Genomic DNA, 12,500 nt, shown 5'->3' with positions numbered 1-12,500 from the left:
CGCTCATTGCGACTTCGGCCTCCTGCACGGTGAGTCCAAAAAAACACATTTACGCCGCCACCTGCACACATCGGACACGGTGAGAGAGAGAGAGAGAGAGTGTGTGTGTGTGTGTGTGTGTGTGTGTGTGTGTGTGTGTGTGTGTGTGTGTGTGTGTGTGTGTGTGTGTGAGCCAGATAAGACAAAACTGTGTTGGACAGAAATGAGGCAGCCGCCTGATGACAGCAGCTCACCTCGGTAAGTGATGTGTCAGCCGGGGGGATGAGGGTGGGGGGGCGCTAAGCGACGGCATGTCACAGACGAACTGAATAAGCGACAAGTAGACTTTAAAGAGCCGGCGACGGCGCATCCACCCGTTTACGCAACTTGTGTGTGTGGTGTTTTTTTGCTTGGTCGGCGAATTCCACGGCGCCCCCCCCCCCCCCCCTCCCGACATGACCGAGGTTTCTCATCAGGTTCTCACACACACACACACACACACACACACACACACACACACACACACACACACACACACGGACGGAGCCCTCCCCCCCCGGGAAGCCACAAAAGCCATAACATTTACTCCCGCGGCCGAGCTCCACCCAACCGGCCGAGTCGGCGATTTTTGTTTTTGTTTTTTATGACGTGACTGGACAACAAATCGACACTCGACGCGCGCATATCATTTTCCAAAATTGAAAAGCCCTGTTTTTGGTTTTTTTTTTACCCCCCCGAGTCAGTTCCTCGGCAGTGTTTGGCGTACGAGCAAAGAAATAAAAAAAAGACGTGATACTGGCGAACGTCCATTTTGTTAGTTGTTGGTATCCATAGTTGCGTTTCCGCTCGTTATCGCTATCGTTGTTTAAAATCTGTTGACTGAAGTATAAAACGGCGAAGTTGGTTTTTTTTGTTTTTTTTTGTTTTTTGCATCCGTCCACCTGGAGACACTCTTTGGCAAAACCGCTCGCTGCCCCCCCTCCCCCCTCCTCCCTCCCATCCGTTTTCTATTTAGATTAATTACCGCTCATCTGCGGAGTAATTAAAGGACCGTGGATTAAAAAAAAAAATAATAATAAAAAAGCTCCCAACATCACCGCTCGTGGCGGTGATTCAAATCGAAAGGGGGAGGGAGGAGAGGGGGGTGTAAAGAAAGAGGAGGAGAAAAAAAAAAAGGCATAAAAATGACTCTTCAGACACAAAACGGAGGGATTGAAGAGGAATTCTGATGAGATGATTTCAAAGAGGAAGAAAACGCATAATAATAATAATAATAATAAAAAATGACGCGTTTACAGACACGAGATTCACCGTCATGTGTACGTTTCATACGTCCGGCTTCGATGCGGCTGGGAGGCGAGACGGGGTGGTTGGGGGGCGGGGGGGGGGGTCGTAATAATGACAGCGGGAGTCCATATTTTCTCATATATTCCCCCCCTCACCTCCCCCTACCGTTAATATACGGTGTGTGTTCCGCCGGTCGTTCCACAATGCACCTCTCTCGCTTTAAAAATAAATAAATAAATAAAATGCAGCAAATCTCCCCCCCCCCTCCCCCCTTATCCCCCCCGCGAGTCGCAATAATAATAAACGCTCACGGAGCCGGGGGGGGTGGGGGGAGTTTTCGGCCCGAGCCCATCCGATTGGCCCGGGAGGAGCGTCGCAACCGCGGCGACAATTCCCAGCGAAGCCCTGGCCCCGCTTTGTTTTTTTTTTAATGGCCGACTCTTGCGGGCATAATAAGTGGAGATAATTAGCAGCGTTTCTTGTTTTTCTGCTTTTTTTTTTCTTTTTTTTTCTGCTTTTTTAAATTATTTTATTATCGTGTATATTACTTTGGAAGAGAACTTTTCTTTTTGGAACTCCCCCGTGACGTACACTTTTCAGGGGGCGGGACGGGGGGGGGCTTATTTTTTGTTGTTGTTGTTGTTTTTTTGTTGTTGTCGTTGTTTAAGTTGTGACGTTTGTCTTCTCTCGGTTGTTCCGTAGGATCCGTGGAGAGCCCGTTCGAGCAGGGCGTCTCCCCGAACAACGTGCCCTACTACATCAAGTAAGTGCCGAGGCGGTTTTCCCAGAAGGTCCTCTCCACCGGCGACATATCGAAATCTCTTCTACTTGTTTTTATTTTATTTATTTATTTTAACAAAGTGTGTGTGGCGTGACCAACTAAAAGCACCCGTTTTGTTGTTGTTGTTGTTGTTGTTTAAACTAACGGCAGTCTGCGGCTCTCGCTTTTCAAAACCCACCGATTTCTACCGAACACTTAAATCCACTAAAAAAACAAATAACGTTGCTTCCGTATTTAATTTTTTTTTTCCTATTCAAGTATTTTCTAAAGATTACGAAAAACAAACCCACACATGAAGGGGGAAAAAAAACACAAGATAGAAAAAATAAATCCTCCAAAAGACAATAAAGCACACAATAAAAAAAAAGACATCAAAACTTTTATTATTATTGTTATTATTATAATATTATTGTTGATATTGAGAAATATATAACAACGCTTCTACACAGAAGTCAGAAGTTCAGTCATTTATTTAATTTTTGGTTTCAACTGCAGTTTCTAACAAACGTGACCTTAACAGCATTTTGTTCGGGACTATTTTCAGCGGCGGATGAATCTACATTCGCCGGTCGAGGGAGGTGTTTTTTTGTTTTTTTGTAAGTGGAGTCGAGATATTCACAACGATACTTTTGGGGGGATTTGTCGGATACGAAATTGAAAACATCCCCCGACTTGTACTTGTTGTTGTTTTTTTTTTTTGTCTCTGTTATATAAAATGATTTCATTTTTTTTAACAGTTTTGTGTTTCGGGCGGCGCGTTCGATGTGGCGTAAATAAAATCGACCTTTTTACGCTGATTATACAAAACGGAAAAATACCCCCCTCCCCCACCTCGCTTTGCTTCAGGGGGGGGGGGTGTAACTTTATCAGCGTAACGCTTAAGTCGTCTTTGTAATCTGTCGCGTAAGCGAACACAAGATTAAAACCTATATGACGATACATCTCCGAACGGCCAGCTGAGGGTTAGCGGACAGTAATAAAAAAAAGAAAAGACAAATATCTGGATTTATTTACTTCATTATGTCTTTGAAACCTGCTTGCGGGGGCCCCGCTGCATTCTGGGAGACCGTTTACGACTCGTCGGCAGAAGTTTTTTCTTTTGGTGGTGGGGGGGGGAGGGGGAAAGAGGGGGGTAAACGACGCCGGTCGTACAGCTGCGAAGCTAAGGTGTGATTTTTATTTTATTTATTTTTTTCATTATTGTTACGAAGAAGTCTACGTGACTTATATTATATATTAGATTAGATATTTCTTGTTTTCGGTATTTCATCCATTTCTACAAACCGTATAGAATAATTATAGAATAATTATAGAATAATTATATAACAATCGATGTGAAAAATAACATCCAGAATTCAGTTTCGGGGTTAAACCTTTTTTTCTTAGCTGAAGTGAGTTTTATCGTCTCTCATACTTATTTTTTTTTTTTTTTTTTGGGGGGGGGGGGGTTCTGATATTTGATATTTTGAGCCAAATCTGATTCCATAAAGAGTTTTGATTGACAGCGGCAACGACGCTCTTTGAGGTGGCGATTTTTGTTTTGGGGATCTTTTGAGTTCGAGCCCCCCCCCCCCTCCTGCTCCAGCTTTGGTATTCTGCAACGAAACCGCTTTTGTTGTCGGAGAAGCTTGTGTGTGAAGTAACGGACTGTTTTGACGTGGAACTGACTGGTTAAAAAAACAAAACAACGTATAAACGTTATTGAGGAGGAAAAAAAAATACACATTTAATAAGTGGAAAAAAGAGAAAGAGGAGGAAGAGGAGGAGGAGGAGGAGGAGAAAGAGAAGTGACAGATTCTCCTCTCCACACGCAGAGAGAAAGCTGGACCCGACCTGATGACCGACACACTGTGAGTGCCCAGCTGACCACACACACACACACACACACACACACACACACACACACACACACACACACACACACACACACACACACACACACACGCATGCACGAACAAAGTGTACACATGCGTTAACCACAGACTGCATATGAAAGTGGACGCGGCGTCTGGGCCGAAGTGCCTTAAAGCTGCGATACCACCGAGTGCCACTAGAGGTCGGCGCCCAAAAGATATGCCCAAATATGGTCACTTCCGCCCGGCGGCGCTGACGTCGGCCCGTGAGCGGCCGCCATGAAGTCTCGGAAGTCGGGTCAGGTAGTGACCACATTTGGGCGAGTTTGGGTAGGGGGGGTGGGTGAGAATACATCCCCCCCCCCCCGTCGCTAGCCGTAACCTGAGTGCACCACAGGCCTGTCAATCAAACAAGACACGCCCCCCCCCCCCCTTATTTTCTATGGACACCAGAAAAGGAATAATTGATGAATTTAAGGACTGAGACGTTTATGCGACCAGTTGAACGGGAGTCTTTGCTGAGCCGACCTCTAGTGGCCATCGGCGGTACTGCAGCTTGAGGCGCTTTTATTGGAACTAGAGGGGCTGAAGACCTTCAAAGTAGGGCCTGGAAACCAACGCTGCTTCCCCCCCCCTCCCCCACCTCCACCGTGGGGTATCCGCACACTTTTTGGACTTGGGGCTTCACGGTGTGCAAACACACACACACACACACACACACACACACACACACACACACACCACACACTCCCAGGTTGTGTTGTGTTGTGGAGGTAAAAGCAGCAGTTGAGACTTGCCAGGCGGTTTGGGTTTGTTTTTTTTTGGTCTTTTTTTTTTGTTCCTCTCTTTGCTGGTGCAACATTTCTCAAGCCTTGAACACTGATTCCCAAAGCAAAGAGCCCCCTCCTCCTCCTCCTCCTCCTCTCTCTCTCTCTCTCTCTCTCTCTCTCTCTCTCTTCCTGGATCTCCTCTTTTGAGGAGTAAGCCCTGTAAAAGTAAAAGGCACCCTATTCTCTCCCTCTTTCTTTCTTTCTTTCTTTCTTTCTTTCTTTCTTTCTTTCTTTCTTTCTTTCTTTCTTTCTTTCTTTCTTTCTTTCTTTCTCTCTCTCTCTCTCGCTCTCTCTCTCGCTCTCTCTCTGCATGGCCTTGAATGAAGAGGAAGAGTCTCCCTCCCTCTCCCTCTCTCGTCAGGGAGGTGAAAAACCTCCTCGGATGGTGTTGAGGCTCCTTTTGCTCTCAGGAGCAGCGGGATGGGGGGAAGGGACGCCCGAGCTCCGCCTCATCTATTGCCGAGGCGGCGCTAAAGTTACCTGGAGGCAGACCGGAAATGGGCCGGGATTCTTTTCAAAATAAAAGGGCAGGCTCAACCCGCTATAGATACATAGATAGATCGATAGAGGAGACTGTATGAATCCCACGGTGGGGAAATGTAGTCGTCACAGCGGCGTAGAATTAACAGTTATGAAAAAACACACAATAAGAAGTTACAAATACAAGGTAAGATAGATTGAGAGATTTTTTTTTTTTTTTTTTAGAAAAGAAAGACCAATGAATAAATACACACATAAACTATACACACACACACACACACACACACACACAAATACAACTTATTATATAAGTATAGAGCACTTTAGATAGATAGATAGATAGATAGATAGATAGATAGATAGATAGATAGATAGATAGATAGATAGATTGATAGACTTTATTGATCCTGCAAGGGAAAATCTTTTCAACACAGCAGCATGGGAGATACAGCAAAAACAATAATAATAATAATAATAATAATAATAATACAAAATAAATAAATTTCAGGATAAAAATAGAGTTAGTAAAAGTATAAATAAATATAAAAACGCATCCTCTTTATGATTTAATAGAAACGTGATTCAGCCAATTCTAAAGTTAGTTAATAGCGGTTTTGTTAGTGAGGATGAACAAGTAGGATATCGTTGGCTACACTGACTCGCCAGAGGCAAATCTGGCTAGTCAGCATATATATATTATATATTTATATATATATACATATATATATATATATATATATGTATATATATATATATATATATATGTATATGTATATATATGTATATATATATATATATATATATATATATATATATATATATATTTATATATACATATATATTATATATTTATATAAGGAGGAAACGTGCTATAAAACAAGCATGCATTTTCTTTTTTAGTTAGTTACTAAACGCGCAAGCAGTTAGCGAGCTAAATATTTATGAATGAATTATTAGTATATTATTTGTATATATTGTGCAATTTATTGATTTTTTATTTTTTTATTTATACCTTTACTACCTCTATTTTCATTCTGTAATTTGTTATTGCTTTTTGCCGTATCTTCCACGCCGCTGTAACGAAAACATTTCCGCTTGCGTTATCAATAAAGCCTATCTATCTATCGATCATTTCAAAAACGACAATTATTTCAGACCTCCAATGTCCGAGAAGCGTAACTCGCGTCGGTTTGGGGAAAATGGTCGATTTTGGCCGGCGCTTTTATTTTGAAATACTCGGCGGAAGTGGCGCGTCGTTGTACTCCGGTGGTTTTGACCCTCGCGTCTTGCTGGCCAGTCAGCCTCTGCAAACCCACCGCTTACCTCTTGCAGAGGAACACACACACATATATACACACACACACACACACACACACGCACATACACACACACACACACACAGACACACACACACACGTACGTAAGGCCCCTCGCGGTAATCTCGGACGCCTCTCTCCGGTGGTAGAGGACGCTGGGTCGGTATATCGCCCCGGTGCTTTCCCCGGGAATCGGTACGTTTCCACCGGACTCGGGAGGGCTTCAGTCGGCCGGCGATGCGGGAACAGCTTCGGAAGTGAGTGCCGAGGGGCTTTTTTTTAATTATTTTGTTGTTGTTGTTGTTGGTTTTTTTTGTTAAGTGGAGGGAAGGAGGGGGGAGGGGGGGGGGACTGGGGCTGTTTCGGGTGGTGATAAATAATGGTGATGGTAATTGTGCTGGTCGTAATGCAGTAAACCTGTTCGCGCTGTGGGGTTTTCGTGGCAGAGATACCCCCCCCCCCCCACACACACACACACACACACACTCCGCAGAAAACACACATTATTTCACCCCGTAGTGTCGTAAAATACGACAAATTTACACTTAAAAGCTGCACGAAGAGGTGTTCGGGTTCAATTCCGGACGTGGGAGAATAGACCTTCTCTACCCCCCCCCCCCTCCTTTTCTCGTGCGCTTGTTATCTCGCAAGTATCCTGAACGCACCACCTTAAAGACATTTGTGGGCAATTGGTGTCGTTTAAAAGCGTTGCGGCGATCAGGTTTGAAGTTGAACGTGCCTCGTGATCATGAAACGGGATGTTTTTGAATGAGAGAATAATCCGGGGAGGAAGATGATGGGGGGGGACGGGACGGGACGGGAGGGGGGGACGGTGAAACGGTTGCATTTTTAGTAGCCATTTAAAGCCCCCAAACAGCCTCCCTCTTCGCAGCGGCTGTTGTTGCCGGGGAACCGGGGCGAGGTGTGCGGCCACGGCGAGCCTCCGCGAGCCGCCCCCCCCCCCCCCCACCCCTCCGGATTACACGAACCGCGTATTCCTCATTTTCTCTCACTGAATGCTGCCATGTCGGGGAGAAACAGCTTTAAAGCATCCGCTGTGCAAACGGGGCTCGGTGTTCCCTGCGTTTATTTGCCCGTATGTGTTTGAATTTGGCCCGACGGGGATTTGGTGTTTATTTATGCGCGCGCGAGTGTGTGTGTGTGCGCGCGCGCGTGCGGCTTCAAGAGAAAAGAGCCTCGCGGGAGTGAAGCGGCGACGCACCGCTGCGTTGCATTCCTTCACACTCGCACATGCTCGCGCGCGCGAAGGTGCAAATACGATCACCTCTCGTGCCAGCGAGTCTTGGCTCGTTTCTGGATGAGTGCGGTTTTTTTGGGGGGGTTTTTTTGCACCGAGTAGTGTGTGTGTGTGAATATGTGTGTGTGTGTGTGTGTGTGTGTGTGCGCGCGCGCGCACGCGGAGGTGTGCGCAACGTGTACGGCGATTTTGATGCACTGCATTGCTCTTGTTTTATCGTTTGGGAAATAACAGCCAGGCCTCAATTGTAAATGTTTTTTATATGGGGAAGATATTAAAGATATATATATATATATGGATATGTAAATATTTATATATATATATGTATATATCTTGTGTGTGCTGGTTTGTCTGTGGTTATGAACTTCTCTGTGATCCGGTGGTCGTCGTCCCCGGTTACTACCTGGATATCTCTCGGGAACTTTGTTGAAATGGGAGCAGAGGATGCCGGGCTGGCTGGTGCACATGTTTCTGGCACTGATGTGATTGCAGGTGTGTGTGTGTGTGTGTGTGTGCACTGACTAAATACAGAGGATGGATAAAAAGCCACACACACGGATTCAACTTGCGTACTGACGTGCTCAGGCATGATTGTCAGGGTGTGTGTGTGTGTGTGTGTGTGTGTGTGTGTGCGTGTTGTCTTTTTATTCCGTGTAGACGATCATCGACCACAAGCCCGTGTTTCATCCTAATCTGGGTTTTTATGTTTTATTTTTCCGTCACGGGGCGAGTTTCTGCGTTGGGAGAAACTTTCCCACAGCATCACAGCTGCGGGCCTTTTTTCTGTTCAGGTGTCCCGTTGGAACGACTTAAAATGGATAAAGTGGTTCTGGGTAATTACAGAGCTCGGAGGGAGACAAAAGATGTTTCTGCATCGGCGTGTTAAAACAAGAACGTTGGCGTAGACGCACATCGGACTTGTCTCGGGGGGGGGGGGAGAAGAAACGCGGACCTCACACAAACGCGATACCCGTCTTCGAATCCCGCGAGGACCGACGAGTAACTAAATAAAGACCAAAATGATACGAAAGAAATGGATGAAACTGGCATCGACGCAGGATGTAGACCAAAAAAAAGAACAGACTCTCATGGAGAGTGCCTTAAAGTGCAATACTACCGAGGGCCACTAGTGGGGGGGAGGCGGGCTCCACAAAATACATGAAAGACCGGGTCGATTAAAAAAGAAAGAATAAAAGAGGGGCGAGACGTGAGGACATGATTAAAAAAAAAAAAGACAGCCTGGCAGTATTGACGGAAATATGATGTTAGTTTTGATCCAGCTGTTTTGTTGTTGTTGTTGTTGTAAATATGAGTACGCGAGTGTATGAGCAAGTAGGCGATGTATATAATAATTGTAACGTTAAGGAACCCGTCGGACGTACGTCACAACCACCTTCCTGAAGGGGAAAGCTATTTATAACATCTCTGACGAGGCAAACTTTTGATTTTTTTTTTTTTGACTCAACGACCAATGAAAACTAGCAAGCCGCCCCCCCCTCCCCCCCCTTCACCCTCTCCTGTGATTATTACAGAAAGTCACAAAGTGAAATGTGCGAGGGCAGCAGGGAGACTGGATCATATTTTCACTCCAGGTTATTTTAAAGGGGTGGGGGTGCATTTAAAATGAGAGGAAACGAAATAAATACTTTCTATAGCGGCAAATATGTTTTCATCCGCTGGAAAAAAATAGTCCCTAGAACTTGCAAAATACACAATGTCCTTCTTTTGAAATAACACTTGTTTAAAATCTGCAACAAGTGCTCTTTTTTTTTTTTTTTTTTTAGGTGTGGGAGGGGGGGGGGTGTAATTAGACTTTTTAAAGAGTAAAACTTTGTATTTTTGAGGTGTTTTTTCTTCATCTTTTTTTTTTAAAGATTCATATCTTCAGTGGGAACCAACGGGCTGAAAGCCACAGAAGGAGCAGGAACGTATTCAGGGGGCGGACCGACCGACCAGCGATCAGGTCCGCTCTCTGGGTTTGTTGACAGTAAACAAAGTTGATCCTCTTCATAGGTCTGGTGATGTTGGAATTAAAGCGAGGTGGGGGGGGGGACCAATTCGAGGTGTTTCCAAAATAGCGAACTCGTTAGCTCAACGAAACGTCGACCAGGAGGGAAAAAATGGCTCCGTGTGAACCTGGATTTTTTTTTTTTTTTTTTTTTTTTTAATGGATTTGTATTTAAATATTTGGACAGGAAGCCGGGCTCGGCAAAAACGTGACGCTCAACCGTGGGGTCGTTCATAATTGACTGCAGCGACAAGTGGCCCGGGGGCTACGAACACTTTTATATCCGCTCCGTAGTCCCAACCGTTCGAAACCCTGCCGCTGCAATCTGATTGGCCGACCGTACGGACGAACCCCGAGCCCACAGCATTTGTCGTGAAGAAGTCGTCAGTTTATCGTAGCAAACGTATTATAATATATATAAATATATGGTTTCACTTGTTTTCTGTTCTTCGGCTGTTTGCATCCCCCCCCCCTCCCCTCGAGCAAGGCAGCAGATCTCCGCCGCTCGGCGCGCCGTAGTTTATCTTTTGACAGTTTCACGATGCAATATCAACACTTCAGCTCATCTCTCCCCCCCCCCCCCCTCCCCGGCGATACATTTTTCTATGGAGGCGGTGTTGGCTTTCAAAGAGCATAAAAAAAAAAGGTGAAAACCGGAGATGCCGGGTTCCCGCAGGCCACCGCTGATTTATGGACGTTTTTTATTGTTGTTAATCCCGCTGGGACGTGTGGTTAGAAGCGGTAGGACGGCAGGGTTGTTGGGTTTTTTGAGGGGGGGTGGGTAGATGTGTTGGGACAATGTCAGAGAAAAACAGATCCACCCCGATGTATCGTCAATTTCCAAAACACGTGGCGCGCTTTGTGAAAATCACCTCGGGCTCAGGAACACAAGAGGAGCAGGAGGCGATACACCGAAACTAGAGGCGCGCCGGTACTCTTGAGTTTTCCCGTCCGATTCCGACATCTGCCGGCGCTTTCTCCTGAATGTTAGGATTATTTTGTTGATTATTATTATTATTATTGTCGTTGACGGTGCGGTTAAACACGAGCTCGTACACGAGGCTACGTTCTCGCCGCGCTTATCGCGAAAAGAAAGCCAAACGAAAGCGTCACGTTGCCGTGGCAACGCCTTGGAACGTTCGAAGCAATTCGACATTTGGCCTCGACGTACATCGGGTTTTTTTTTGTGTTTTTTTTTGCCGTTCTCTGTTCTCCGTCCTCGATCTGTTGTTCTGCGGGAACTGAAATTGCTTCTTGACCTCCTTTTCCATTTGGGACAAACTCTTGTTGTTGTTTTTTGTTTTTTTTGTTTTTTTGGATGCGGAAATCTACTTTTTCTTCTGCCGACGTACACTGGTAGCTCCGAGTCACCCGCCTCGCTCAAGGACGTCTCCACCGGACTCCACAGAAGGCGCGGAATGAAAAGTGACTGAAGCTTTGAGGATACTGTGTGTATATATATACATATATATATATATATTAAAAAAAAATTGAAGTAGGTCTTCACCACGGGACGCTCCCTCCCCCCCTTTCTCCTCATTATCTGTTAGTGGGAGTGTGAGAGAGAGAGAGAGAGAGAGAGAGAGAGAGAGGAAAAACAAGGGCAGCACATGAGGAGGGGAGGGGGGGGATAAACAAGGCAGCGTCTGGATTGTTATCTTCAGGCAGAGGTTGACCTGCAGGTAGGCGCGTCGCTGAGTCGTAAAGATCAAGACAAAAAGCGCTTTGTGGAACAAAGCTCCTCCGATCGGTTTTGCGCACCGAGCGTTCACGTGCAGCCCGATCGCACGATCGCGCGTCAGAATTGCTTTATTTTTTGTTTGTTGTGTTTTTCTCCCTTCAATCTGTAATCGGACCGAACGGTCCAACTGTCTTTGTTTACCGTCCGTCCGGCGCGTCAAAGCGGAGGCTCTTTTAAGACGAACGTCGCTGGCGTCACTTATTAGCTCGTCATCTTCCCGCAATGACTATTTCCACCGGAGTTAACGAGCAGGGGGAATCATCCTTCGCTCCGCTGGAATTTATTGTGATGTTTTTTTTCTAGATGGCTTTAGGATTCAAAAGTGGGTGTTTTTTTGTTTTTTTTAAAGACGGCTGGAAACTGCAAATTAGCGCTGGCGACGCTCCGCCGGGATTAAGAGGGAGAATAAAAATTTAAAAAATGTTTAAAAACGTGCGGAGAATACCGACGCCTGCGCCGTCCCGATGTATTTCGATAAAATTGAATTGAAAGAAGAAGAAAAAAAAAAGCCGACTGCGTCATCGTAAGCGACTCGTTGAATGAGATTCGAGTTCCACGAGTGACTTCGAACAGCTGCCGAGCAGCCGACGAATATCGCTCAAAGGTTTTATTGTAAAAACCATTTGCGAAAACGTAAACGTCCGATATTTGAAAAGCTATAATCCAGTCGATTCAACAACAACAACGACAACAAAAATCCTTGGATTTGATTGGCTGACATTCGGTCCACGATAAGGGCGGGAAACCAAACCGTCTTGACTTTTATTGGAACCGACCGGATCGCTGTGATGCTACGTAGCCGTAGCGCTAAAATGTCGAAATACGTCGAGTGGAGTTCCCGACTTTCAGAAATAACTATTATCAATATATTAATAACTCTCAACGATATTCCCCAAAATTTGGGGCCGGGCGGTCAGAACGCAATTGTACGACGCGATTTGACTCGTTCGTGTTAACGATAGCGATT

The 12,500-nt window shown here is 45.5% G+C and overlaps 1 protein-coding gene across 7 annotated transcripts in view; it reads left to right on the top strand.

Annotated features, from left to right (window-relative positions):
• The window catches only part of dmd (dystrophin), a 130,823-nt gene that overhangs the window by 99,225 nt on the left and 19,098 nt on the right, over window positions 1-12,500 (top strand). For 3 of the 7 annotated variants that reach the window (XM_069712841.1, XM_069712840.1, XM_069712837.1), the window contains 2 exons: window positions 1-29; window positions 1,969-2,029. The exon at window positions 1-29 is cut by the window's left edge and continues 35 nt beyond it. In XM_069712841.1, the coding sequence (XP_069568942.1) occupies window positions 1-29; window positions 1,969-2,029 (90 nt within the window). Of the gene's footprint in view, window positions 30-1,968; window positions 2,030-3,861; window positions 3,898-6,481; window positions 6,784-12,500 lie in introns of those variants that run through there. The other 4 variants (XM_069712838.1, XM_069712836.1, XM_069712843.1 and 1 more) reach the window with 3 other exon arrangements.

The sequence above is a fragment of the Brachyistius frenatus genome, unplaced genomic scaffold, assembly GCF_029030835.1.
Source record: "Brachyistius frenatus isolate BFR_SWC_R1_liver_20210118 unplaced genomic scaffold, ASM2903083v1 Contig_112, whole genome shotgun sequence".
Taxonomy (NCBI): Eukaryota; Metazoa; Chordata; class Actinopteri; family Embiotocidae; genus Brachyistius; species Brachyistius frenatus.
This window is presented reverse-complemented; position numbering and strand designations above follow the sequence as displayed.